Genomic DNA, 27554 nt, shown 5'->3' with positions numbered 1-27554 from the left:
CAATTTGCTGGAAGCAGCATGTCGTGATTGTCTCATTCAATGCTGAATTGATCTCTTTTGGTTGCTTGGCTGCTTTTAATAAATGACTGGCTTGTTTATTTGTCTTGGCCTCTTGGAGAGCTCCGGGGACACAAGCGCGGTCCCTGCCGCTCCATTGTTTTGCAAAGAAATGACCAATTAGACTTGTTTAAATGCAAACCGAATGAAGACCAATTAGAAATGAAAATAAGATCACCTAACCGACAATGCAAGCAATTAACTCTTTATTTTACAGAGATAATCCAGTTGCTTGCACAACTTTTAGTTTTAGGAAACTCATATTGAGGTTGTTTTCAGATCCTTAAGGTTAGATGATAACAATTTGAGCATTAGATATTTATTCTGTAACACTTTACAATAAGGTTAACAATAGTACATGAACTAGCAATGAGCAATATCTTTTTTTACAGCATTTATTATCCTTTGTTAATAAAAAGGTTCATGTTAGTTTGCAGTGCATTAACTAATCATGCATTTGATCTTTGAAATGCATTCGTAACTTTTGAGATTAACATTATAATGAAAACTAATGAACTAACTAAATGTCATCTTATCTAATGAAACCTTATTGTAAAGTGTTCCCATTTCAGAAATATGTGAATTTGCACTTAACAGATAAAAAAAAAGAAATATCTTCTGTAGCCCTCCTAAATTAAAAAAAAATGTATTTGTATAATATTGTTTTAAATTATTTGATCAGTTACAGAAAATTCAACAAAAATGTTTCCTAATAACATCCCTGCTTTTAAATATTACGTTTGGAATAGCCTATTAGTATGATAAATTATTAATATTTGTATTCATATTTTGATCATGGTTAAATTATATTTACACAAATGTAGATTTGTTACGTTTTGTGGCATTTAAGAATAAAGATTGAAATAAAATTTTCAAATCAAAGCAACGGAGTCCTTTAGAACTCTCTAAATTACTTGAAATATATTTGGATTAAGTTTAATGTTTTTTAAATTGTGTTCAACAATTATTTGAAGAATTTTAATAGTTAAAATTTAAAGTAAAAAAATAATAAAAAAATCCATTCAAAAAAGTCTAAACCAGAGTAAATAATAAAAATAAAGATTCTGGAGTCTTAAGAGGATTAGCTTATTTAAACAGATTTTAATACCAATCTTCATTGTACCCCATGATTTTGTAGAAAGACATTCAGACAAACAGTTTTTTAAAGGTTAGAAACAATCATTGACAAATTAAATGGAGCAAAATCGCTTTATACTCAGTAAACAGACTCAAATGAAACAGAAAGTGCGTTTTTTTCTGACATCTCAACAGTTTATGAACCATAAACACTGTTTTCATTAAAATTCAAATTGTCAAATAAACCAAATCGATGAATGAGACGATATTTAATTCAGTAGCGTTCTGTGCAACTTCCACCACAAAAATAATGAGTATTTCACTTTGCAATTCCATCACCGTTTTTAACCCTTTTGTTTGAGCAGATTTCAATATACTAGACCAATAAAACACTTATGATGCAATGCAGTCTTCAATATATCTGTTATACAAAAAGAATACAGCACACCCCAAGTCTAGAGCCATTTGATCATGTGATTTTGAGTTCACATACAAAACTTAAGTCTGTAGACTGAACAGATGTGTGTTTGTAGATGTAGAACATTGTGAATCATGGTTGCAACAGCTAACAGACACAAATCAGAACCGTATTAGCGTATTAATAATTAAATATAACCTTATCAAATCATTTTAAACCCATTATAGTGAACCTATCAAAACATTGCATGAAGAAAATTAAGCCTATTTTAGGATGATTAAGATTTTTAGAATTGAGATTGACAATTACAATAATACATCATTGACACCTTGTGTGAAACTCTGAACGGAAACACATGCAGCCTTAAACCCTTCTCAGTGAGAACAGAAAATGAAGCCCAACATACAGTATTAATGTCTCTGTTATTCACACGAGCACTACGTCTCATTAGGTTGTAGTTTGTCATGGTAGTGGATTCATTTACACACATACACATATATATAAAACCCTCTAAAAGCAAAAGCAATTCGATAACGGATATGGTAAAAAATACAGGATTCATACAAATATCAACTTCTGAGGAGTTTTCCCCAAAGTGTCCACTTTTGTGTGTATATTCCGCAGTTTGATATGAGGCCACTTGGAGAACCCTTGAAGAACAGGAAGTGATATAATAGAACGGTTCTTATCAGGCCTCTGATTCGCCCTTTTTCTGCCCCTCCTCTCCTACATCGCTGTCCTCTGATTGGCTGTTGCTAAGGACCAAGACCTGTCCGTCAGCGCCTGTTTGGCTGGGTCGGCTCGAGGCGGCTATCAAACGACTCTGTTCCTCAAGATCCTGAAGGTTTGGAGAACACAGTTTACTTATGAAATGTGTTCAAAGGGTTAAAGGGATGTAGTGTAACAAAGTTTTTTTTTTAAAAATTGGTATATCCCAATTTTTTTTTTTTTTTTTTTTTCGAAGTGTTGACAACTTAGTGTTGACTAATAATTGTTAGTGAACAATTGTTGTTATCATCGTTACACTATATCCTTATGCATCGCTTTCTGCCAGGACTTTTACAGGCTTTTCCCAAATCAAGGAAGTGACGTCGACGTCCGGGTTAGCGGTAGCATTAGCCATCAGGCAAGTGTTATTTAAATAAACTCGTGATGTACTTACAAACTTTCCAATGCCTCGTTTTATGAGTACAGAACCTATTTGTACTACAGTTGAAGTTTGGGACCATTCTGGGCATTATTAGTGGGGTAATTTACCAGATACAGCCTTGGATCCATTAGCGCCTGCACTGAGCCATCCGGCTGATATCTCTAAATAAGCTCTAACTTTAATAATGTTCGACCAAGGGAAAAAAAGCTTCTGTTTGGCTCGATGTCATGGTGCAAAGGACCCTAGGTTAAAATTACTCCGAATACCCTTTAATACTTTTATTCAGCAAAGATGCATTGAATCGATCAAAAGTGACAGTAAATGCTACAAAAGCTTTCTATTTCAGATAAATGCTGAACTTTCTATTCATCAAAGAATCTAGAAAAGAAAAAAAATCATGATTTCCACAAAAATAAGCAGCACAACTGTTTTCAACACTGATAATAATCATAAATGTTTCTTAAGCAGCAAATCCTCATATTAGAGTGATTTCTGAAGGATCATGTGACACTGAAGACTGGAGTAATGATGCTGAAAATTCAGCTTTGATCACAGGAATAAATTACATTTTAAAACATATTGAAATAGAAAACAGCTATTGTAAATTGTAATAATATATCACATTTTTACTGTATTTTTGATCAAATAAATTCGAATGTCTGTTACCTTCTCGATCTGTTTTTGTTTATGGAGTTCTTCCTGTTGTTTCTCCTTGGCTTTATTCAGCTCTCTCTGTTTCTGTGAGGCTTTTCGGTCCTGGCAGAAAACAAAAACAAAAATACATGCATATTCTCAAGAATCATCAGCATTATCAATTTCATTTTACCCAACATGCATTTCTGCGCAAAGTCAATTGAAATCAAATAAATGTGGATTTTCCTCACCATCTCAGAGTGTTGGGCGATCTGCTTTGCCAGTCCTACACTGTCACAGATCTGATTTATTCAAGAAAAAAGTGATATTTTTTAAATCAAGTGTAAAAAGGGAAAGATTAAATGCATATATGAGAGATCACGTTTTTTGTACCTTCTCTCCATCATTGTTTGACTCAAAGACGTAGCAGACGGTCACAGGCCGTCCATCCACTCGTCCTCCTGCCGTCTGCAACACGAACCCAAACAAGCGCTTGTTCTCCTGATGTGACGCACACAGCACAACGCTGGAGAGAGAGAACTGAGGAACCACAGAACAAACACTGACCTCAGAACAGCACAGGATCCGATATGAGCAGTGAACAAAACTGTTAAATGATTGGTTAAGGACGTACCCGTAGTCTTGTGACTTGTGTCTGTGGGTCAATAAGCCTGAAATAAACAGACAGAACTTTATAAAAGACATAAAAGTCTGGTGTAAAGTAAGCCTGATAACCCTCTGCTGATGCTCACATGTCTGTCAGAAATTATCGAATTTTTTTCTTTAGTTTAGATTTTAGTTCGATAATGTTTTTTATTTCATATATTTAGTATTTTTAGGGGATTTTATGGTACTAAATTATATTTAAGCAGTATTTACAATCCATTTATTCACTTTTAGCATAGACCTGAAAATTAAATTTCCAACTTAAATCTTGAATGCTTTGGATCACCGACTTAAGTTTGGTCTCTTTTTAAAGACGACTCTTGGCGGTTTATTGGTGAAGTGAAAAAGTAAAAAAAAAAAAAAAAGTTACATTTATTGTTATGAAAATTACCATTTAAATTTTTTTATGAATTATATATTTTCCAAAACTCTAAAACTGTGAGAAAATCAAAGCTATAAATCTAAACAAGCTGTGTTCTAAATTCGAGGTTGATATCTCAAAAAATACGATTTCAGTGAAATTTCAGTGTATTCGGCTGCAGTACCAAACGCTTCCACTAGAGGAAATTCACTTCCCATTCATTTCCAACACGCTCATTTTTGACCATGAACAATTCAAGTGACTATTTTTTTCATTTCATTTGGACATTTCGAATCATGTCCATAACCTTTACAAAGTTTCGTACCATTCCGATTAAAAAAAAAAAAAAAAAAAAAAACGTAAATTTTGTTGATCAAAAACGGCACCAGAGGGTTAAAGGTCCGTGCACACTCTGAATTTCCATATGCGTTTTTTCGGAGGCAGTGTGTAAACGTGATTGCCGAGCTTTTAAGGTGTAAATTTTGCAACGTAACTTACCGAACATCCAGAACAATGCTGTGTGCCGGGCTAAAGGCACTTGTCGTAAGCGACTACATATGATGCCATTTCTGCCAGCTGAGAACTCGCAAAGAGTTTCTAAAATGTGTAAAGGAGTCAAAACAGCGGCAGGAATTCACAAAGATCAGCTGCAAAAAGACTGCGATTCTGACGCTTGTACCAACTGTGATGGGCAACGTAGCTCCAATCATGATAAAAACCAGGTGTGCTTAATCATTCTGTCCTTTTTAGGACATCACGTCCTGTTTTTGGTTTGTTTAGATGTCTTTGGTCCGTGTTGAGTTCATATTTCAGTCGAACAACACCAGAGTTTGTTTGGAAGTGGACCAGGGTTCAGATGGCAGTGCTCACACTTATAACACTAGAGTTCGTTTTAATCCAACCAAATATGGCAAGAATGAACACACCCTAAAGCTAAATGTCCACATTTTTTGAGTGGTGTTTGCCCATCCGAATTTAAAATGCTTGACATATTCACAGGCTCTTTTTAATGACGAGCAGCAGAGCCCTGATCCAGGGTCAGTTCAACACAGCTGTGAGAGTAACAAACGTCGTAACTCACTTCAGGCATTCGCATGTGACGAGCAGATGAGACTCGGTCATCCTGAAGATGTTGTGTATGGCTCGCGCTGCCAGGATCTGTCTCATGGTCTCATAGATGACGTCAGAGTTCTCGGTGGCCTTCACCTCCATGCAGCCCAAGAACCGAACGATGAAAAGCTGGTGCAGGATCGAGTCTGAAACAACACCAGAGATTCAGTCGGACTTCACAGCAACATCAAAAAAACATTAAAATCCATTTTCTTAATAAAAGTCTCTCGTCTTGTGCATGATTTTATAATCTTGCATCAAAATGCATTAACTTTCTCTGCTTTTCTGCTGATGCAACCAGAGACAAATGTGTGGAGAAAATTATATGAATTAATACTATCATAGCCTGCTTTGCACAATCTAATCAAATCAGATGAATATAATCAAGTCTCAGCCTACATTATATCCCTAAATATTCTGTATCAATAGAAAATATTCGACATTATGGACGTTAAATGCATTGCGAATGCCATTTTGTGTGCAATTTAAGCTATTAAAGGAATAGTACACAAAAAAAAAAACAATTCAGTCATTAAAATAAAAGATAGCAATTTATAACTTTATATAAACTATAATTTTAAAACTCATGTTCAAGTTTTATTTTATATATACATATGCACATATAGATAGATAGATAGATAGATAGATAGATAGATAGATAGATAGATAGATAGATAGACACACACACACACACACACACACACACACACACATATATATACATATACACAGTATTTATATAACTTTTTGGGTTGGTGAGATTTGCTCAGCCAATAGCATTTATCTGATCAAAAATACAGTAAAAACTGTTAATTTCTAAAATGTTTCGAGTGTGTTTTAAAATGTAATTTATTCCTGTGATCAAAGCTGAATTTCCAGCATCATTACTCCAGTCTTCAGTGTCACATGATCCTTCAGAAATCACTCTAATATGATGATTTGTTGCTCAAGAAACAGCATTTATTTGAAAAATAAATCTTTTGTAACATTATAAATATCTTTACTGTCACTTTTGATCATATTAATGCATTCTTGATGAATAAAAGTATGAATTTCTTTAAAAAAAATCAAAAAAAAAAAAAAAAAATCTTACTGACCCCAAACTTTTGGATGGTGGTGTATACATATTATTTTATAAACGTACCTTCACTTTCCTCAGATTGTGGCCCTCCAGATTCCCCAAATGGATTGGTCCTTCTTTCCGAAAAGGGAAAAACACAAACCAGTGCTTTAGGTCTAGATGCTTAATAATTCCCAAATAAGAATCAAGAGTAAACTGTCCTCTTTATCTATCAACTTTGAGGCGTTCATAAACATAATCAGAGACCTGCCCTGGCCGGCGCTCTTGGCCTGACCCGCGTGCTCCTCGCTGACGGGGGAGATGATGTCGAACTGGATCGGCGTGTCCGAAGCCACGAGCGAATCCAGAGACAGAGACGACAGCGCCGGAGACTCGGAGCCCACGGAGCACTGGCTGCCGGACCGGCCCGCTTTGGGTCGACCTTGCCTTCAGGGCCAAAGAGACAAATGTTTGAGGAAGAAAACATCGAATCATTTACAAGAGCAAAAAAGTTTCTCTCTGATATGGGAACTCGTGTGTTGAGTTAAAATGCATTTAGTACAAAACCGGTCAAATGTTTTGAATGAATAAAAAAAGGTTTTATTATGTTTCTGAAAGAAGTCTCTTCTGCTCACCAAGGCTGCATTTATTTGATTAAAAAAAACAATAATGTGAAATATTATTAAAATTTAAAAGAACTGTTTTCTATTTGAATATAAAAGTTTGATACACATTCAAAATTTGGGGTCAGTAAGATTTAAAATAGATAAATAAATGAATGCTTTTATTCAACAAAGACTTTAAATTGATCAAAAGTGACAGTAATAAAGTTACAAAATATTTCTATTTTAAATAAATGCTGTTTTGAACTTTCTATACATGAATGAATCCTGATAAATTATGGTTTCTTATAATTGTATAATCTATTTGTATAATTAAGCTACAATAAAAATGTATAATAACTGAGCATTAAATCATCATATTAGAGTGATTTCTGAAGGATCATGTGACACTGAAGACTGGAGTAATGATGCTGAAAATTCAGCTTTGAGCACAGGAATAAAATACAGTTTATTATATATTCACATACAATACAGCTATTTTAGATTGTAATAATATTTCACAATTTACTGTATTTTTTTTTATATTTTAAAATCGTAATTACTCCAAACGTTTGACTGGTAGTGTATTTCCAATAATGGGGTATCCACACTTATAAGATGATTAACTATTATAGGGAAAATGAATAATGATTGCAATATTATAATAATAATGCTATATTAAGTGCCGATATTAATAATGATGTTGTCGCTCACGTGCTCGGTCTGAAACTCTCGTGTCTCTGTTGAAAGGATGGAGAAGGAGTCACGGCCTCCAGCGCAGACTGATTCACTCTTGCTGCGATCTCCTGCCAAAGAGAAACATTAGCAATAATTGACTTTAAAATGCATTAAAGCTGTGTTATATATGCAGAGGTTTAGGTTTACACCACGACAGTGAGACTAAATCTGAACTCAACACTCACCTCTGGGTTTTCACTGAGGTATATCCTCTTAGATATGTTGTTTATCGTTGCAATCCACTAAAAAAAAAGGAAAAATCATTTGAATTACATTTTAATTAGTGAATCTAATGAAGCCGTCATGTTTAGGGTCATTTTTCACACCAAAATCGAAACATATTTAATATAAAGCCAATATATTGTGACACTACATGCATGACATTTATGCACATTTTCCCCAGAATTCTCATTACTGTAAATAATGTATATAAAATTAATATATTTTTAAAGCATTTACACATCATGATAATTTTCCTTCTATCTTTATGCATGCTGATTTTAAAGAAAGAATTGCTCTCAAACAGGTTACAATTACAGTAATGAGAATATAAAGAGAATTAAAAATAAACTTGTTAGAATTATAAGGTCATTAGAATTATACTCACCAAGGCTGCATTTATATGGTTAAAAATACAGTAAAAACAGTAATTTTGTGAACCATCATTACAGTTTAAAATAACTTTTCTGTTGTAATATATTTCTACTATTTATCAAAGTTGAAAAGAGTTGTGTTGCTTTATTTTTTTGTGATTTTTAAATTGTGATTTTTTTTTTTCAGGATTCTTTGATGAACAGAAAGTTGAAAAAAAAAAAAACAGTATTTATTTTAAATGGTAAAGACATTAAAAATGATTTCCGATCAATTTAATGCATCCTTGTTGAATAGTATTACAGTATTAATTTCTTTCCCCAAAATTTGTACTGACCCCAAACTTATAATTTCTGTGAATATGTGTTGAAATGTTCTAGGTGAACTTGACCCTAATATCTGTATGTGCCTTTCAGAGAAGGTTGAGCTTTAATTGAGCAGTTTTCTCCTCACCTCCTCACAGTCTTTCCTGCTCTCCGCCTGTAAAATGGCCGCCCTGCGATACACACAGAAACAGTGACTCAGAATGACTCAACATCTTGGCACATGCACTGTTTACTCGCCTGATAAATATTTATTGGATTTTAAAGAAACACACCGACTTTTTGGGACTTTACCTTATTCACTGTATCCCCCAGAGTTAGATAAGTCCACACACACCCTTCTCATCTCCGTGTGTGCCGTAACTCTGTCTGACGCACCCACCGCTAGCCTAGCTTAGCACAAAGACTGGAGGTAAATGGCTCCAGCTAGCATACTGCTCCCAATAAGAGACAAAATAACGCCAACATTTTCCTATTTACATGTTGTGATTTGTATAGTCACAGCGTGTACAAATAACAAGGTCACATGACACACAGCCATCTTCTAACCGTATACATACTGGGAACTATGAGATCAAACCGGAGATGAGAAGGGTGTGTATACTATGGACTTATCTAACTCTGGGGGATACAGTGAATAAGATAAAGTCCCAAAAAGTCGGCGTGTTCCTTTAAACATGATCAGCTCTTGGGAATTCTCTGGCAGCACTTTAGCACTTTAGTGTTTACATCTCTCATTACTAGACTAATGCCATAAGACCAGCAAAACTCACCAAAACATTTAAGGAATTTTAGATTCCCAAGAACAAATAACGGCTGACAAAGAGCAACACTGAAAACTGACTACGACTAGGCTCAATTTTAAGACAAATGCATTTTAGATGAAGTTACTGTAAAAATAAGTCAAAGTTAGACACATTTGACTATATAGCAAAAGGTCTAAACTACATTGTAGCTTATTCTGGCCAAGATTGACATGTAAAACAAGGAAGTGTTATTTTAGTATCACTGAAAGACTATTATAGTTTTTTTTTTAATATTAGTTTTTATTTTTATATTTTCAGTTTTTCATTTTAAGTCCAAGTAATTTCCTTGTGTTTTTTTGTCTTTTTTTATAAGTTTGTCTATGTCTATGTAGTTTTTATTCATTTTTATTTCAGTTTATATTATTTCAGTACATCGTTAAACTAAATGAAAATGAGAAAGATGCCTTGGCAAGTAGATGAAATAAAATAAGTTTATTTTCTTATATATTTTATCTGTTAGTGTTTATTTTATTTCAAAATGTTAGTGTTTAAAATGTTTTTATATTTCATCTGTTAGTGTTTATTTTATTTCAAGCCACAAAAAATTTTTTTTTTATGGTTTTGTTTTAGTTTCAGTTAACTATAGTAACTCTGCAACCAAGCACACTTCCTTTAGTTTTTAGTAGAGCTGCACGATTAATCATTAAAAGATCGCAAACTCCATTCAAACACCCATGTGACTGTATTCCTAAATGACAGCAATTCGTCTGTCTAATAAACCTTTGACATGTACGATCACAGCCAACACTGAGATCTGCGTTCTGATCCAGAGAGAACAGCTGTCATGTTTAGGGATGAAACAGCTTCTCAGACAGTCTTTTCAACCACACAGCATCATTATTTCTGTTACAAATACTCAAATTATCACGGAAGTACTGGGATAAAGTTTCAGATATAAACAAACACTGATGTCTACAGTAATCAAAATAGAGCAAATCATGTTTTGAAAGTAACTTGACACTTCAAATAAAGATTGTATCAATTACATCGTTACACCAGTAGGTGGCGACAAGTGACCGTTAAACAAATGTATTCGTCATTGAATCATTAATTCAAGAGTTTCGTTCAAAAACTCTAATTCATCCGGTAATGAAACAAAGTCTTTGAGTGAGTCATTGAATCAGTCATTCAAATAGATTTTTTCTTAAAAATAATTTTTCAAATAAACTGCAGCAATTTTGTCAGAACCTCTAATAAATCACATGTTATTTTATTTAACTGTCTATTCAGAATCGTGGAAGAATCATGATCTCTATTTGGAACAATTTTGTATTGTATTGGTATATTGCAGAGCCATAGAGAGAAAGAGTTGCGACACTCTTTGATGCCGCCGCTATGGCTGTCACGTGGTTCATGTAAGCCCCAATAGTTCTAAAACATACGCTGGCTGTCATGCTCTTCTATGGGACAGACAGCAGCGATTGCATTATTGAACGGTAAATATAAAATAAAACACACCCCAAGTACTTTTTCAGCTGTTATTGCATTATTGAATTTTGTTAATGTCAGTTTTGCATTTGGAGATAAGTTTTAGGCTATATTTTTGGAGGGAAAAGCTCAGTGTTCATGTTCGCATGGGTAGCAGCACTGGCTTTAGCGGCTCTAACTTAACTTTTCCATATCATTCATCTGATGATGGACGTCTCATGATATTTATTTTAGCACAACTGGGCTGTATTAGGCTATTGATTCCCGTGATTTTGCTTATAAATTTTGATTCAGCCATTAGCCTACCTTCGTGATCACGCAAAGAGGTCTGCCGTGGCGGTCCGTTCAGAGTTCGCTTAAATATTTTTTATTAAACAATGACAGACAACAAAAATGTGTGCTTGTGTGGGTGTGTGTGAACAAGAAAAACAAAAACCAGGGTCAGGTGATCCATGAAACAGACAGGACTGGTGATCCCATAACAATCCTAGAGGTCCAGCATTGTTCTCACAAGCCGCTTCACTCAAGACAATAAAACATAATGAAAAGTTAGTATACCCCAAAAAATTTAATTAAATAAAAGTTGCTATAAAGGTGGTAGTGATTCATTACCGAACTCTTAGTGTTAACGAAGTCGCACTAGCTGGCAGGCAGTGCTTGAAAATTGGTTGAAACAACCAACATAAAATATAAATAATTACGCTGTGCATGTACAAATGAAGACCAGTATAAGCATCGCAAAGGGCCTCTGATACAACATAGACAGTTGACAAATCAAAAGAGGTCGAGATTTCAGCAACTTAACTCTAGAACAACTCGACGCGCAGCAATGTAAGTGAATGGTGTCCAACGCCAAAACGACAGTGTTTAGAACTATTCCGATCTTCAAATCCCGGAAGTAGGCGGTTAAAAGCGCCGCCATTATTTACAACGGAGGTCTATGGGAGTGTCGCAACTCTTTCTCTCTATGGCTCTGGTATATTGTAATTACTACAAGACAGATTTGTGCATTGAAAATCTTACTTCTTTCCGTCAAACGATGTGATCTGAAAGCAGAACCGGCGGTCCTCACAGTCCACAGCCATGACGGAGCAGTTGTCAATGTCCATAACCAGACCTCCGGCCACGTCTCCACGCGATTGGCCCATGAGGTTTCCGCCCTGGGTGAAGAAGTACTGCCGGTCCCAGCTGGACGACACCAGGCCCGTTTTACTGGTGGGTAGAAGCACGAGATCAGCATGAATGCAGGCGACTGAAGCGCACTGAAACGGTGACGTTCTCTTACTTGCGAGTGTTGAGGTATCCGGCCTTGCGGGTCAGGTTGCGGTTCACAGGGACGGTGTTCGGGTCGGGGTCGGGCATGTAGAGCGGGTCGCTGGCCTCTTTCAGCTCTTGAATCGTCTGATCCATCGCTTCAGCGTCACTGTCCATTTCCCTCCGAACACTGCGACCACCAAGAGAAGAAAGTCAGACTCACAGATACAGTACGTCACCATTCATTTCAGAGTAATTAATGGACTTTTTTCTCATTCGGAGAATAGCACAGACACACATGCAAACAAACCACAGTGATTTCTTGTAGTTTCTTGTTACTATTATCATGCAAAGAACACTTTATCAACAACGCAAAAGCACAAGGGTGAGTTAAACATTACTGAAACAGGAACGATAATTTGCATGTTGTATAAAATATAAGATACACTCCTGTCCAAAAGTTAATAAAAAGGCTGATAAAAAGTCCAAAAGGCTGATCAAAAATACAGTAAAACAGTAATATTGTCAAATATTATTACAGAACGGTTTTCTATGTGAGTATATTGTAAAATGTAATTTATTCCTGCGATCAAAGCTGAATTTTCAGCATCATTACTCCAGTCTTCAGTGTCACATGATCCATGAAAAAGTTTAACAGCATTTATTTAAATAGAAATCTTGGTAACACTTACTTAATCAACACTTTTCACATACAATTATACATTTTTTTAAATGTATCGTCAGATGAATAAGTCCATTATATGGTGAAAACCATTGTTATTTTAGTATTACTTAAATACTATTAAAGTCATATTTTTATTTTCGGTTTTTATTGTATTTCAGTCATTTTTATTAGTTTGAGTTTCTATTCAGCTTCATATCTTTTATTTGTTATTTATTTATTATTCATCTATTTGTTTTAGTTTTAGTAATTTTAGAATTCAGTATATTTAGTTGTTTCAAAGGCAACATTTGAAGTTTTTCATAATTAAAATGTTTTTTTTGTTTGTTTTTTACATTTATTTCATCTTTATTTCAGTTTTTACTAGTTTTAGTGGAAGTTTCCCCCAAAACTCACTTCTGCACGCTGGTTCCGATGTTGGTGAGAAAATCCTCCCATTGCTGCGTCAGATTCTCTGATCCCAGTTTAAAAAAGCTGATCTGATAAAAAAGCAAATAATAATGAGCTATAACAGACTACATCATTATCTGGTGTTCTGGATGAAATATGATGCCGATAGCTGATGTTAAACTGCTGCATGAGCACCTGCGCCTGCATGTATCCCAGCAGCGGCTCCAACAGCGCGATCTTCTTCTTGTACTGCAGCATGTTGAGGGATGCGAAGTAGTGCATTGTGGTCTCGTGATGTTTCTTCCTGGATGTGTACACGTCCTCCATCACTTCATTCTTCACCTGCAGTGAACGCACGGACCATAGGAGTTAGTCACGTGCTTTTAACAACTGGGAATTGATTGGATGGTGAAAAGTCTCTATAGGGACATGTGGATGAAAGATAAAGCGAGTCAAAAACTCATTTCAGAGTTGGTGAAAGTTTGATGTGAGACGATGAAGAATAGCATTTGGAATAACATGCCCTGATGAATCGGAAACATGCATTAAGAAAGTTTTAATTTCATCTTGACTTTTTATATTCTGTGTTAAAGTGCCCCTCTTCGAATATCATCTTTCATGTAGTGTGTAATATAGACGATTGTGAATGTAAAAGGTCTGCAATGTCTTAAAGATCAAAGTGCACGATAAATAAAGTTATTAAATGAAAGAATCGATTCTGAACTGCTGAAATGAGTCATTAGTAATTCCAGTCCTACGTAACAATGTAACAAAATTTGCATAACGCCACCCTATGGTTTTCATCGGTTGCCTGTGAACAACACTGTGCTGTAGTTGAAGCTGACACTGGAAGAGTTTGGTTCGTGTTGTCGACATGTTGAGAAGATGCTGTTTTCAGCGCTGCGAACCCACTTTGATTCACTTCCAAAGAACGAAGACTCACGCTGGAATTAATACGGTAAAACCAACGGCATCTGTTCGTGTCAGTAGCCGCGTTTCCATTACTCTTCAAATTGCGCAAATAGGCTTTATGCCCAGCTCCACTACTTCCTGAACTTCAGCCAGCTCCTTTGTTTCCTGTCTGCCATTATTGGACAAACTGATTAATCCAGGTGTGTCTGATTATTGTTGTTGTGACTACTGAGGTCAGGCACACCTGGATTAATCAGTTTGTCCAATAATGGCAGACAGGAAACAAAGGAGCTGGCTGAAGTTCAGGAAGTAGTGGAGCTGGGCATAAAGCCTATTGAAATTGCGAATTGAAAATACGGCCAATGGAAACACGTCAATTTCGCAAAAAACTCCCATTTATCGCAAAGAAGTTTTTACGCTCGCATGAGGAGGTTTTTCAGGCAATTCGAAAAATAAATATTTCACAAAACTGCAATGGAAACAGTGTTTGTGAATTTACAGTCACCTGACGTAGATGACGCGGTGTGTTCGGACAGAATACGAGACAGAGTTCTTTATTAAATTCATAAAAGACAAAAGAATTACAGGAATAATGGATTCTAAACCTCAAATAAATGCCACAATCAAGACCTCGAAGCAGAAATGAGGGAGAAACACCCAGAAACTCCTCGTATGAGCCGCTCACAAGTATAATAAGGGTCTTTCCTTAACATTAACGCTTGGATAACACAAACGTCTCCTTCCATTAATAATAATGGTTAATGCAGCGGCTGGTATATTCGTAAACCTAACAACATCCGTCGCCGTGATTTTTGCAATGACTTATCGCAAGAGAAAAAAATTACGTTTTAGTCACATAACAGGAAAAGCAGTCATTTCGCACTCGTTTTTTGTCGACATTTAAAAAATAAAAAAATGTAAAAAAAAAAACAAATTTAAATCCCAAAAGTTTTGCGCAAATCTGTAATGGAAACGCGCCTATTTTATCAAGTGCTGAGGAAGATCCAGAGCTGAAATTCAAATATGCTAATGAGCGTTTGGTTTCCGACACATGCTATAAGCGATCGACCAATCACAACAGACTGAGCCATCTGACCAATCAGAGCAGAGCAGGCTCTCGGAAAGGCGGGGTTTAGAGAGACTGAGTCTTCAAACAAACCGTTTTCAAATATGAGAAATTAGATGATGTGCGATGTATATTATGAGAAAATTAAATGTTTTTTTACCTTGGATGCATTTGAACCTATTGTAGGAGACTCCAAAACAAAACTAGAAACCTTATAATATTATCATAAGGGCACTTTAAACTGAATATAGTGAGTTATTTGTCTTCTTTTCTCGTCCTGGACGCAGGTCTCAGAGTCACAGATGCTCATCTATCTGCGGTCAGGCCAGCTCTCAGTGTGTGTTTTATTAAATGAGGACAGCCAGAGCATTCAGCAATAAAGACACACACACACACACACACACACGTTACACTCTTATCAGCACTGCGGAGCCGCATGCAAACTAACCAGCTGTCAGTCATACAACACCGTAAGATCTCAAAATGCAACACCTTCTCGTTTTCCTTTCGCTTAGACAGACGACTGTATCGGTTTATGGCCACATCGTGATCTGAAATGAAATATATTAAACATAATGAGGCAGAAATAATGGCTTCATTATCAAATGTTGCAGCAATTATGTAGAAAAATACAGCAAAGTGCTTACCATCACTTGCAATCTGAAACACTTCCTTCAGGATGACAATTTCTAGAGCGCGAGATGGAGGAAAATTAATGTGTTATATAAGAACAGCTTATTAAACAGCGACTTAAACGACTAAATGGACATGAAATATTGATTTGAGGTGAATTACTTTTTATGTGAGACACGAAATGAACACAGATATCTGGAAATAGTGGCAATTATATAGTTTATAGAGTCGTTATGAAAAAAGATTTGACAACAGAGTTAGTAGACCAATCAGAATCAAGTATTCCAGAATGCTCGCCCCCATAATGCACTGCAGTCTCATACCTCTCAAGTCTCTCTCTTTAAACTGTGTGATGGGGAACATCATGGCGTCCGCGAGCTGAGTGGAGAGAACAGCGTGACAGGAGCTGAGCTGAAATAAAAGCACAGAGAATTATGAGCGGAAATCTCAATTATCATACGGGATGCTAATGAGTGAGTGATGTCACTCTGACCTCGTCGATGACTTTGGCAAACTGCTGGAGAGTGGAGCTCATGACCTCGTCGTCGCCGCCCAGAGGGAAACGCTGCAGATCAGAGAACGTTAAGCATCGACAGCACGAGGTTACAGTAATGTTGAACTCCAACACAATATATGGACACAGAACAGAGGAAAGATGAGATATAATAATGCAGAAAACGTTCAGAAATCACCTGTTTCTCATAGTCTTTCAGCAATTTAGACGTCAGATGTGTGGCAGCACTCAGTTCATTCTGAAAGAGAACCAGGCGAATCTCATTAAAACATATGGACCATTTTCACATTTCAAAAGTATTATATTTTGCATTTGCATTTTCATGACAATTTTTTTTTTCTTTTCATTCTCTCTTATTTTAAAGATTTTTTTCATTGCATTAATTTGTTTTGTTAATTTGCTTTTTTTCACATTAGCAGTAAAAAAATCTAATAGAATCACGTGTAAACAATTTACAGTAATCAACATTATTATAAATAATAATATCATAATGGTATTATTATTATAGTAATAACTATTATTATTACTAATAATATAATTAATTAGTATATTATCTAGTATAAATATGAATATGTATTATATTATTATTAATAATATTAATGCTATTACTGTTGTTAATAATAATTTCTATTATATATTATATAAATAAAATAAAATACTGTCATTATTATATTATTATTAATAATATCAATACTATTACTGCTGTATTAATCATTTTAAAATAGTAGAAATTACATAAAATACTATCATTATTATATTATTAATAATAATAATAATAATAATAATGTTACTGCTGTTTTTAACAATAATAATTTAACAATCGTGGAAATATAATATAATACTATCATTATTAAATCTGGTATAATATTAGGGATAATTATTAATTAAAGGTCCTAAAAATGTATTTTCTTGATTTCATCTTTCTTTCGTTTTTGGGGTGACATATGACATGTTCTAAACTTGTGTGTGATTTATCCATTAAGACTAAAGTTATCAACACAATTATACAGTGAATATATTCTTGAGCATATCTCATGTAATATTTCATGAGTTCTCACCTGGGCGTCATAGATTCTCTGCATGGCTTTGAAGAGCTGACTGAAGTAACTGGATATTGAAGCTGTGTCTTCTTCAAACACCCCGAGCAGAGAGCGTGTCTACAAAAACAACAGGAATATGAGAAACAATAATGTTTAGACATGACTTCAGTGTGGTGTTACTATCATAACGTGTATTGTTTATTGAAGAGACCTCAGACTGTGTTTCTGAAGTTCTGTTGTGACATTAGACTAATAATGAGCCACTGTTTTCACTGCAAAGTGATGCAAAATATTGCAATATACATGTCAACATGACCATTCACTCTTATTGTTGATGAGTTTCCCTCTGATATCGATTTACAGCACTGATCATGCAATGTTCAGACTCTCATTGCAGTTTTCTAATATATTTAAGATATGATTTTTGATTCATCTGTGTCTTATAATAACCCATCATGACATATCCAATCCACCAACAGCAACACCCATCAAAAACAGCTCAAAATCCGACATGACTCAGTCAGATCAAACCATCAGGATGAACAGACTCGTGATCAGCTCTGCTTTACATGATGAGAAGCACGAGCAGCAGATGTTTATGATTATTAATGCTTATTTGTTTATTTATTTCTGTTAGCTTGCTAGCTAAATGATGATTACTTATTACCTGCGGACTGTCTTCCAGAGTTTCCTCTATCGGTAATGTATCGAATCCAGGCATGACTGCAGATTTAACGTGAGCGCAACGATCTATACTTTTATTCAGAATCAAAAGTCACAATGTTATAATGTTGATCTTCGCTTTATTCCTGACAAATCAACACCCACCCGGATCCGCCCACAAACGCGGAAGTCCCGCCTCCTCCTGCCCGCTGATTGGCCGAGGCGCTATTGATACTATGATGACGTCCGCGCTTGTTTATAAGAAATAAAAGCCATTCGTGACTCTTTGATGGTTAGTGATATTAATATATAAGACACATATTTCATTCATTAATGTGTTTTTTCTTCATTACCAAGATTTAACAACATTATTATTTTTTTATTTTTCGTTTTACTGAATATTTATTGTGTATGTTTATATTTACACACACACACACACACACACACACACACACACACACACACACACACACACACACGTATATACACATATACTATACATTATATATATATATATATATATATATATATATGTATATGATGTTTGTCAAATTTTGAATTTCAATAAAGGGAAAAAAATCAATAAATACATTTAAAAAGAACAATTTAATGAGAATTTATTTTCATATCTTAAAATATATCTTGCATACACATTTTAGCCACCTAAATTAATTTAAAATCTCACTAGATTAAAAAATAATTTTACACAGGTGTGCTTAAAAAAAAGCAAATTATCTTTTAAAGACTTTCCTTCATAAAAGATGCAACCTATTATTTATTTATTATTCATTTAAAAATTTATTGAGTTCTATACATATTCATTAACATTAAGACTTTGTTTATTTTCCGAGAACTGTATTTAAAGAATGTATATTCTGTAACAGTGTCCATTATAGTTCATAATTCAGTGATTGTGTGTGTTGTGGGTCATTTGCTGTGCGTTGGGCATTTCTGAGCGTAGAGATCATATTCTCTGTATAAGACGTATCGCTTCAGTCGGTCTGGCAATGGAAGGAAACTCATGAAAACTGGAGCTCTCAAGCGCAGTCGACCCAAACAAGCTCTGATCTTCAGCCGGGAGAGATGCTGCAGACTGCGCACGCTCTCTGCAAACACACACACACACTCACATATGAAGATATCACAACATGACATGAGCAGAGAAAAATCTGTTTCATGCACAAGTCAAAAGAAAAGGGTTCATATATTATTTGTATTTGGAAAATGAAGCTTATTTTAAAACCCATTCGTTTTTTGCATAGACATTTTCAAGAACATTAAGCAGTTTTTTGTCATTTTCAATTGTGATTCTCATTTTAAAGTAATTTCTTACTTTATTACAGTATTATTTCATTTAAATCAGCAATGAAAATGAAATGAAAATATGCAACAATGAAAATATACAATATACAAACAAGTATTCACTGTAACAATTTACAATAGTTTTATTATATAAAGTATAATATAGCGAATATCTTATTTTTATATTAAATTGTTAATGTACAAACATTTAATTTAGCTGTAATTTTTCATTTTAAAATATATTATTTAAAATAAACAGTAAAAAACATATTCAATACACATATACAATATATACAAATACAATAATAATGTGTGAACAATTTACAGTAATTACTATTATTAATAGTAATATCAATAATATATAATACTATTATTATACAAGGTATAATATAATGAATATCTATTATTATTAGTAGTAAATAAACCTTGATTTTTCCAGTAAATTTCAATTTAAGCAATTTTTCACTGCATTACATTTTTTATATAAATCAGAAGTAAACAACATACAATAAAAATTGGATATGTATATAAATAATTAAATAAATATATATATGTGTGTGTGTGATATAATTTGTATTGTATGTTTTTACTACTGATTTACATAAAAAAAATGTGTGTATGTATATATATATATATGAAGAGTTCAGATGCAAAAGCCTGTAAGTGCCATCTGAAATTTCCTTCTAGAATGATCATTTTTATGAAGCTTGTATATTTAAGTTCAGCAATTTCACTTAAATGGCAATGAAAATTACCTATTAATTGTCATTTAAGTGAAATAACTGAACTTAAATATACAAGTTTGATAAAAATGATCATTCTAGAAGAAAATTTCAGATGGCACTTAGAGGATTTTGCATCTGAACTCTTCATATATATATATATATATATAGAGAGAGAGAGAGAGAGAGAGAGAGAGAGAGAGAGAGAGAGAGAGAAAGAATATATTATTATAATTAATATTATCATGTACAAACCTTGAATTCTGCATATTTCAGCCCACTGTTTTTGCTCCATGAGCAAAGCCTTGAGTTTGGAGCAGATGGTCACATGATCTACGTAATCCAGCATGATGCGGACCACGTTTCCTGTGAGATGCTTCAGCCACGAGACCGACATGAACTCACAGAACTGCAAGGAGAGGAAGAGAGCGTTCAAAACACACACAACACTTTAATCAGACAGTAAACTCTACGAATCAATCACCAGGGTGTCTTTAATGACAGTGTCACTCCAGCCCTCAAAACCACTCGGCACATGAGATCCCTCCCCGTACGAGCAGTCGAAGCATCTCTCCACATCGTAACCATAGTTACACAGCATCCGCAGCACCAGCTCGTCCCTGAGCGCGTACTGTAGGGCCGAGGGGAAGTGAGTGGTGTTCACCCGGCAGAAGTAATTCACGTTGGCTCCATGTCGAAGTAAAGTGTCGATGAGCTCGTAGTTGCCCAGGCGCAGCGCCACCTGGAGGCATTTGACGGGGTCCTGGTTGGGCATCGCTCCGGCCTCCAGTAAAACTCTGGCGGATGCGATGTCGTCATTGGACACGGCGAAGTAAAGCGCAGACTGGCGTTTGTCATCATAGTTACGCCGAACCCATGGATGAAGCATGAAGTTGGGGTCGTACCCGGCGTCGAGCAGCATCTCCAGAGAGTGTGTGTGTCCGCCAGCCGCTGCTGAGTGAAGAGGACTGATCCCACTGTCGTACACCGCATCCAGCGTCGTGATGGGCATCAGGAGAGCCAGAGCCCTGCGCACACGTCACGGTCAGTTATACAGCGCTTTAGACAAGACAGATCTCCTCAGTGATGGTGTATAGCCTCATGAGACCCAGAAGAAAAAGTTTTTGGAATTTAGTTTTTTTTCATGTCATCACATTGTTTAGAGCATAAGAAACAAATGGTTTAAAAAAACATCTTTGAAAAATAATATTTTATTCATAGTTATGCTATGTCCTCTGTAGTGGACACCACAGGGGCCGGTTTCACAAAGACAGACTTTGACTATGGTTTAGATATAGTAGATAGTCAGACTTCAGATAGACATCTAAATCAGACCGTTGCACAAAGCACTGAAGACTCTGACTATCTTAAGTAGGACTACACTGCAATGCATTCTGGGTAAATTAAGACACTTTTCAAAACAAAAAACATGGCGGATCGAGTAAGCGCATTCACCGCTCAGTGCAGTTTATATGTGTAAATATGTGTTTGTTGGAGGAGTATAACAGTTACAAGGACATTTTACTTGGGAAATTTAGCGGAGAATGTAGTAAAAAGAAGAAATGTTTAAATTATGGTTGCCACTTGACTATCACTGTCATAGAAGAAACCATGTGTGTGATATGATTGACACTAACTTCACGTGTCCACGATGGGCCACTCTGTGTATGGGAAGGTGTCCGGTGTGTGTGGGGATGTTGGCATCAGCCCCGTACTCCAGCAGTAATGATATGACATCCGGGTTTCCGGAAGCACACGCCTCAAACAGGATCGTTACGCTATCCTGAGCCTGAGACTCGACGTCAGCGCCTGAACACCAACAGAAGCTTTTATTACGCACATGTTTGGTATTTAAAAATAAAATGAAGAATCAATTTATCAATTTAATAATTCAAACATAAAAATGTATATAAATAAATCACTTTTAAATGGACAAATTAATAGACATTTTTAAAGTTGTTTATTTGATTCGTGTTTTTAAATGTATTTTAATAAAACCATAAAATAAATAAATAAAAACATTTTAAATGTATGAATAAATAGATTATGTCGGGACAAAATAAATTGTGCATTGTTAAAAGTTACACTTTTGAGTTTGGAAGTGCAACAATACAATTTTAACACAAATACAATTTTTTTTTATTATTTAGCATATTGTGGAAATAAAACAAATTTTAATGTATTTTAAGGAAAGACACTACAACCAAAAAACATTGTTTTTTTCATGCACTGGTCAAGTTTGAGATTTTGGTCAAGTTCAAGTCTTTTTTTTTTCAGACTAGTGGAAAGAAGACATCCAAAATACACAAAACACATTCACATCATGTGTGAAATAAAATACATGTATTTTCTAAATGTGAAAAAAAAGAAAAAAATTCATCAAGTTAAACTAAATAAAAATGAGGAATGTTGCAACTAGGTGAAAAAAAAAGTTTACGTTTGTATATTTAGTCAGTTAACGTTTATTTTATTTCAAGTAAATGCCACACATCGCAGATAAAGAGAGCTAGTTATTTTAGTATGATTAATATTTTATTAATATTCTGAATTACTTTTATTTTTAGATTTTCCAGCTTCATTTTAATTGTACAGGGTGGGCCATTTATATGGATACACCGTAATAACATGGGAATGGTTGGTGATATTAAAGTCCTGTTTGTGGCACATTAGTATATGTGAGGGGGCAAACTCCTCAAGATGGGTGGTGACCATGGTGGCCATTTAGAAGTCGGCCATCTTGGATACAACTTTTGTTTTTTCAATAGGAAGAGGGCCATGTGACACATCAAACTTATTGGTAATGTCACAAGAAAAACAATGATGTGCTTGGTTTTAACGTAACTTTATTCGTTCATGAGTAATTTACAAGTTTCTGACCACTAATAAAATGTGTTCAATGTGCTGCCCATTGTGTTGGATTGTCAATGCAACCCTGTTCCCCCACTCTTCACACACTGAATGGCCCCCAAGGTCTCCCGATCTGACCCCCTTAGACTTTTATCTTTGGGGTCATCTGAAGGCAATTGTCTATGGTGTGAAGATACGAGATGTGCAGCACCTGAAACTACGGATACTGGATGCCTGTGCTGGCATTTCTCCTGCGGTGTTGCTATCAGTGTGTGAAGAGTGGGAGAACAGGGTTGCATTGACAATGCAACACAATGGGCAGCACATTGAACACATTTTATAAGTGGTCAGAAACTTGTAAATAACTCATGAACGAATAAAGTTACGTTGAAACCAAGCACATCATTGTTTTTCTTGTGACATTACCAATAAGTTTGATGTGTCACATGGCCCACTTCCTATTGAAAAAACAAAAGTTGTATCCAAGATGGCTGACTTCTAAATGGCCACCATGGTCACCACCCATCTTGAGGAGTTTGCCCCCTCACATATACTAATGTGCCACAAACAGGACTTTAATATCACCAACCATTCCCATGTTATTACGGTGTATCCATATAAATGGCCCACCCTGTAGTTAAAGTTTTAGTAATGTTGTTGTGTTTTTCTCATAATTTTTTATATGTCTATGTCTATACAGTTTTTATTACTTTCAGTGTTAGTTATTTTAGTTAACTTTTTTTGTGAACTCTAATAACCCTGGGCTGCATCCCTGCTCCCCCCGACCTCTGAACTCTAATAACCCCTGACCTCTCTGGAGAAGCGTGCGCGTGATCTCCAGGTGTCCCGCCTGCGCAGCTAATGCTAATGGGGTCAGGCCGTAGGAGCTTCTGGGGTCAGGATGAGCTCCGCTCTCCAACAGCAGATCCACGAACTCGTCCAGGCCCAGGCGAGCAGCTTCGTGCAGGGCAGTCCTGCGGTGCGCCCCCTCCTGGTCAACTCTCGCGCTGAAGCTGAGCAGAAGCTTCGTCATGTCGTAGTGCTTATTTCTGATAGCTGCGGGAATAAAAAACTGAACATAACTAAACTTAAATCATGAAATCAGGCTTTTTAAAGGGCACCTATTATGCAAAATTCACTTTTACATGGTGTTTGAACATAAATGTGTGTCAGCAGTGTGTGTGTACACAACCATCCTATAATGATAAAAATCCACCCAGTGCTTTTTTTTTAAACCCCCATAAATCATAAGCACTGTCTCAGAACAAGCCGTTAGCAGATTCTTGGCAAAGAGACGTCACTTTGCACAAGCCCCGCCCACAACTATTGATTGACACTGCAGTTTTAGCGTATCCCTCTAACAAAACGGGTTTTTGTCTTACGCTGATTCACTATGGTAAGCCTATTATCAGTGTTTTTAGACTGGTCGGAATGGTTTTGGTTGGAAATTGTGTTATGCCTGTGTGTCTCATCATATCTGTAAATAGAGTAAAGTTGCTCGGCTGCTTTGCTGTGTGTCTGGTGTGTTAATGAGTAAATCTACAGTAACATCTTCAGCTAGACAACTTGAGATCCTTTCATCTAAACTGGTTATATCTCTGAAGCCTAGCAGTGAATGTTTTATGAGCAGTATGATAATCTATATCTCTTTTTTAGTTATGAGAAAGAATCATACACATTTGCACAGTCATGCAGAGCCGAAGCACAACCAAAATAATGTTCTTCTGAAAAAGGCATGCAGTTTTGTTTTTTTGATCCCATACTAGAGGGCCAAAACTTAAAATAATAGTTAACTTTATTAGAGTCCACACGACATATACATATATACATTATATGTGACCCTGGATCACGTCACCAGTCTCGAGTCGCACGGGTTTATCTGTGCCAATAGCCAACAACACATTGTATGGGTCAAAATTATCCTTTTTCCTTTTATGCCAAAAATCATGAGGATATTAAGTAAAGATCATGTTCCATGAAGATATTTAGTAAATTTCCTACTTTAAATATATAAAACATGTATTTCTGTGAGTGAATGCAGCACAATCGCCAACATAAATGCACTACTTTAAAGGAGATTTTCTCAATGTTTCGATTTTTTTGCACCCTCAGATTCCAGATTTACAATAGTTGTATCTCAGCCAAATATTGTCCTATCCTAACAAACCCCACATCAATGGGAAGCTTATTTATTCAGAGTTTATATGATGTATAAATCTCAATTTGAAAAAACTTGACGGTCTAGGTTTTGTGGTCTAGGGTCACATATATATCCCAAACTCCGCCTCTCGTTTGTAACTCCAACTGAAGAGTGCTGTTCTCTGACCTACGACGAGCGGAGAGTCCTCCTCCTGGTCCAGGCTGTCCGCATGGCTGCCGTTCTCCAGCAAGAAACAAGCGTTGTCCAAAAGACCCTTTTCCACAGACAAGAAGAGAGCGGTCTTTCCCCGCTGAGTCTTTCTGTGCTTCGCATCCTCAGGAGAGGCTGAGGAAGAGTTGAAATCACAGTGTTAAAACACATGAGATCAACAACACTGATTCGAAACGATGTGCCTCCTCACGACAAACCCGTAAACGTGATCTGAAGGATGCTCTGGTTGTTCTGTACGGCGGCCTCATGTAAAGGCACGAAGCCTGTGTCGTCCTCTTCGGAGAACGCCTGCTGATGGACACACAGCTTACGGAGAGTGTTTTCATCTCCTGAGAAAGACATTAGCAAACAGAAGCAGATCAGGTTTATTAGTGAACTTCATGGCTAATGCAAACCAACACAAACCACCATAAACCTGCACACATTACACTTACTGCTTAAATGTGATGATAATAATGGTAATTCAAGGGAAATGAAGATGAAGATGTCAAGGTCATATATCACTCATAAATAGACTAAAAATTATTATTTATGAAAATAGTATTTATAAAGCCTGGGACCATTTTGGAATATTAAGGTTAATATATTTTTGCCTAATTGATATTATGATGGACAATCTCTCAAAAAAAAAATGTGTTATGATCATATTTGTTGAACTGAGTTGATTTCATCTTATTTAAATTACAGAAGTATTCCAGTATTTTTAGATAATGCAGAACAAATGCCTAATTTGTCTAATTTGTTCTGCATTGTATAAAAATACAACAACAACAATAGCAATAATAATAACAATGTACAGTAAGTATAAAATAAGTAAAACAATATTTGCATCACAATACAAAAAATCTTAATGCTCTCTTTAAGACCGGTTTTACTTATATAGTTTTAAGAAATGCATTTATTTTATTTAAATCAAATCTTACTTACTTTAATTTACTTTTTATTCATTTTTATTATTATTTTTATTGATGTAGTTATTTATTTTTTATTTAAATCAAATTTTATTTATTTATTTATTATTTTTATTTAAGTAGTTATTTATTTTTTATTTAAATCTATTTTTATTTATTTATTATTTAAATAAAATGCATTTTAATTTATTTTAATCTATTGATTTATTCATTATTTTTTAAATATTTTTTTAACTAAAATAAATTAAATGGTATTTGGCATGAAAACATTGTTACAATTATTTATATATATACCCATTCATACCATGCTTTATTGCATTGAATATCTTCTCTCTCTCAGGGCTGATCTGAATAATCCTGCAGACACAAATACAGCACACATCTCATTCCAGTATCAGCAACATCAGTGACTCTGAAGTGACGGACATCAGAGAGTGTGTGTGACCTGACGTCAGCAGACACAGACTTCTTCAGCTCGGTTCGCTTGTGTCGCTGCTGGAGACTCTGTTCGATCATGAGTTGAGTCGCAGAATCATCGTCAGAAATCCCTCCGGATGTTTCCAGATCCATGACACTGTGTGTGTGGATGTTGATGAGGCAGATCTCCTGTGAATCCGGTCCAGAAAAGACCTGCGATCTGCAACACACACACACACACACACACACACACTGAAAACTGTGAATTACACCACGTGCAAGTCTAAAACTGAACATGAGCAAATCAATGTGATGTTTAAACGCTTTAATGCATGTCAAAGTCTGTCAATATCATGATACAGGCCTAGCACAATAATCATAAGCAGTGTGTGTAGCTTCAAAAGTTAACACATTCAGACAGCTTTTCATGTTACCTTTGAGTTGTTGTTGTGTGTCGTCTGTGGTTTGGGGGGGTCGCATTGACTGCATACTAGGTTATTTAGGTCAGAGTTCTTCTATAAATACCGGATCATGCGACACAGAAGGACACTTTAGTGCCGGCCTTTCAATCTTTCCAGTCCCCCAAATATGATCATCCTCATGCGAGGGATCCCAATCCTAAAATTTAAAAGGCGGAGATATGTTTACATGTATAAAGACCCAATTAATACTGTGAAAAATGAATATTATTAATGTGTAAAATATTTATTTCTATTATTTTACATCATTGCATTTATACTCACTGTAGTACTGTACTGTGTGTCTTTTTTTATCATTTATTTGAATCAAATGTATTAATTTATTATTTAA

The 27554-nt window shown here is 35.4% G+C and overlaps 2 protein-coding genes across 4 annotated transcripts; both read right to left on the bottom strand.

The window, feature by feature from the left end:
- Positions 1–1134: 1134 nt before the first annotated feature.
- appl1 (adaptor protein, phosphotyrosine interaction, PH domain and leucine zipper containing 1) lies at positions 1135–18382 on the bottom strand. Of its 2 annotated transcripts, none has more exons than XM_081356990.1 (22): positions 18179–18382; positions 17530–17628; positions 16650–16709; positions 16451–16522; positions 16281–16368; positions 15972–16013; positions 15817–15875; positions 13542–13688; positions 13353–13435; positions 12306–12464; positions 12044–12232; positions 8917–8959; positions 8058–8114; positions 7849–7940; positions 6800–6979; positions 6617–6666; positions 5444–5618; positions 3970–4006; positions 3729–3875; positions 3587–3637; positions 3369–3458; positions 1135–2390 (listed from the first exon to the last, which is right to left on the bottom strand). In XM_081356990.1, exons 1-22 carry the CDS (start codon positions 18230–18232, stop codon positions 2241–2243), a joined length of 2124 nt encoding a protein of 707 aa, XP_081213116.1. In that variant the 5' UTR covers positions 18233–18382; the 3' UTR covers positions 1135–2240. The 2 variants fall into 2 exon arrangements, with proteins under 2 accessions (XP_081213116.1, XP_081213115.1); XM_081356989.1 differs by having other exon boundaries at positions 1141–2390; positions 6617–6669; positions 18179–18359.
- A 392-nt stretch (positions 18383–18774) lies between these two features.
- Positions 18775–27344, bottom strand: asb14a (ankyrin repeat and SOCS box containing 14a). Of its 2 annotated transcripts, none has more exons than XM_081357051.1 (10): positions 27179–27344; positions 26773–26964; positions 26632–26684; positions 25614–25745; positions 25372–25530; positions 23856–24101; positions 21836–22007; positions 20683–21226; positions 20454–20607; positions 18775–19280 (listed from the first exon to the last, which is right to left on the bottom strand). In XM_081357051.1, the coding sequence occupies exons 2-10, from the start codon at positions 26895–26897 to the stop codon at positions 19102–19104; spliced, it is 1764 nt and encodes a 587-aa protein (XP_081213177.1). In that variant the 5' UTR covers positions 26898–26964; positions 27179–27344; the 3' UTR covers positions 18775–19101. The 2 variants fall into 2 exon arrangements, with proteins under 2 accessions (XP_081213177.1, XP_081213178.1); XM_081357052.1 differs by having other exon boundaries at positions 26794–26964; positions 27179–27319.
- Between the last annotated feature and the right edge of the window lie 210 nt (positions 27345–27554).

The sequence above is a fragment of the Scardinius erythrophthalmus genome (assembly GCF_964197995.2).
Source record: "Scardinius erythrophthalmus genome assembly, chromosome: 25".
Lineage (NCBI taxonomy): Eukaryota > Metazoa > Chordata > Actinopteri > Cypriniformes > Leuciscidae > Scardinius > Scardinius erythrophthalmus.
The sequence above is the reverse complement of the archived record's forward strand: the minus strand, read 5'-3'. Positions and strand labels throughout refer to the sequence as shown.

Bases quoted from the DNA above. Each gene is read 5' to 3' on its own strand.
- appl1 (XM_081356989.1), bottom strand. From the start codon at position 18,232: ATGCCTGGATTCGATACATTACCGATAGAGGAAACTCTGGAAGACAGT. The intron at 15,876-15,971 runs GTAAGCACTTTG...ATTTCATTTCAG, and splicing joins GTTTCAGATTGCAAGTGATG to ATCACGATGTGGCCATAAAC. The intron at 7,941-8,057 runs GTGAGTGTTGAG...TCTCTTTGGCAG, and splicing joins ACCTCAGTGAAAACCCAGAG to GAGATCGCAGCAAGAGTGAA.
- asb14a (XM_081357051.1), bottom strand. From the start codon at position 26,897: ATGGATCTGGAAACATCCGGAGGGATTTCTGACGATGATTCTGCGACT. The intron at 25,531-25,613 runs GTTTGTCGTGAG...ACTCTTCCTCAG, and splicing joins CCTTCAGATCACGTTTACGG to CCTCTCCTGAGGATGCGAAG. The intron at 21,227-21,835 runs GTTAGTGTCAAT...ACGTGTGCGCAG, and splicing joins GCCCATCGTGGACACGTGAA to GGCTCTGGCTCTCCTGATGC.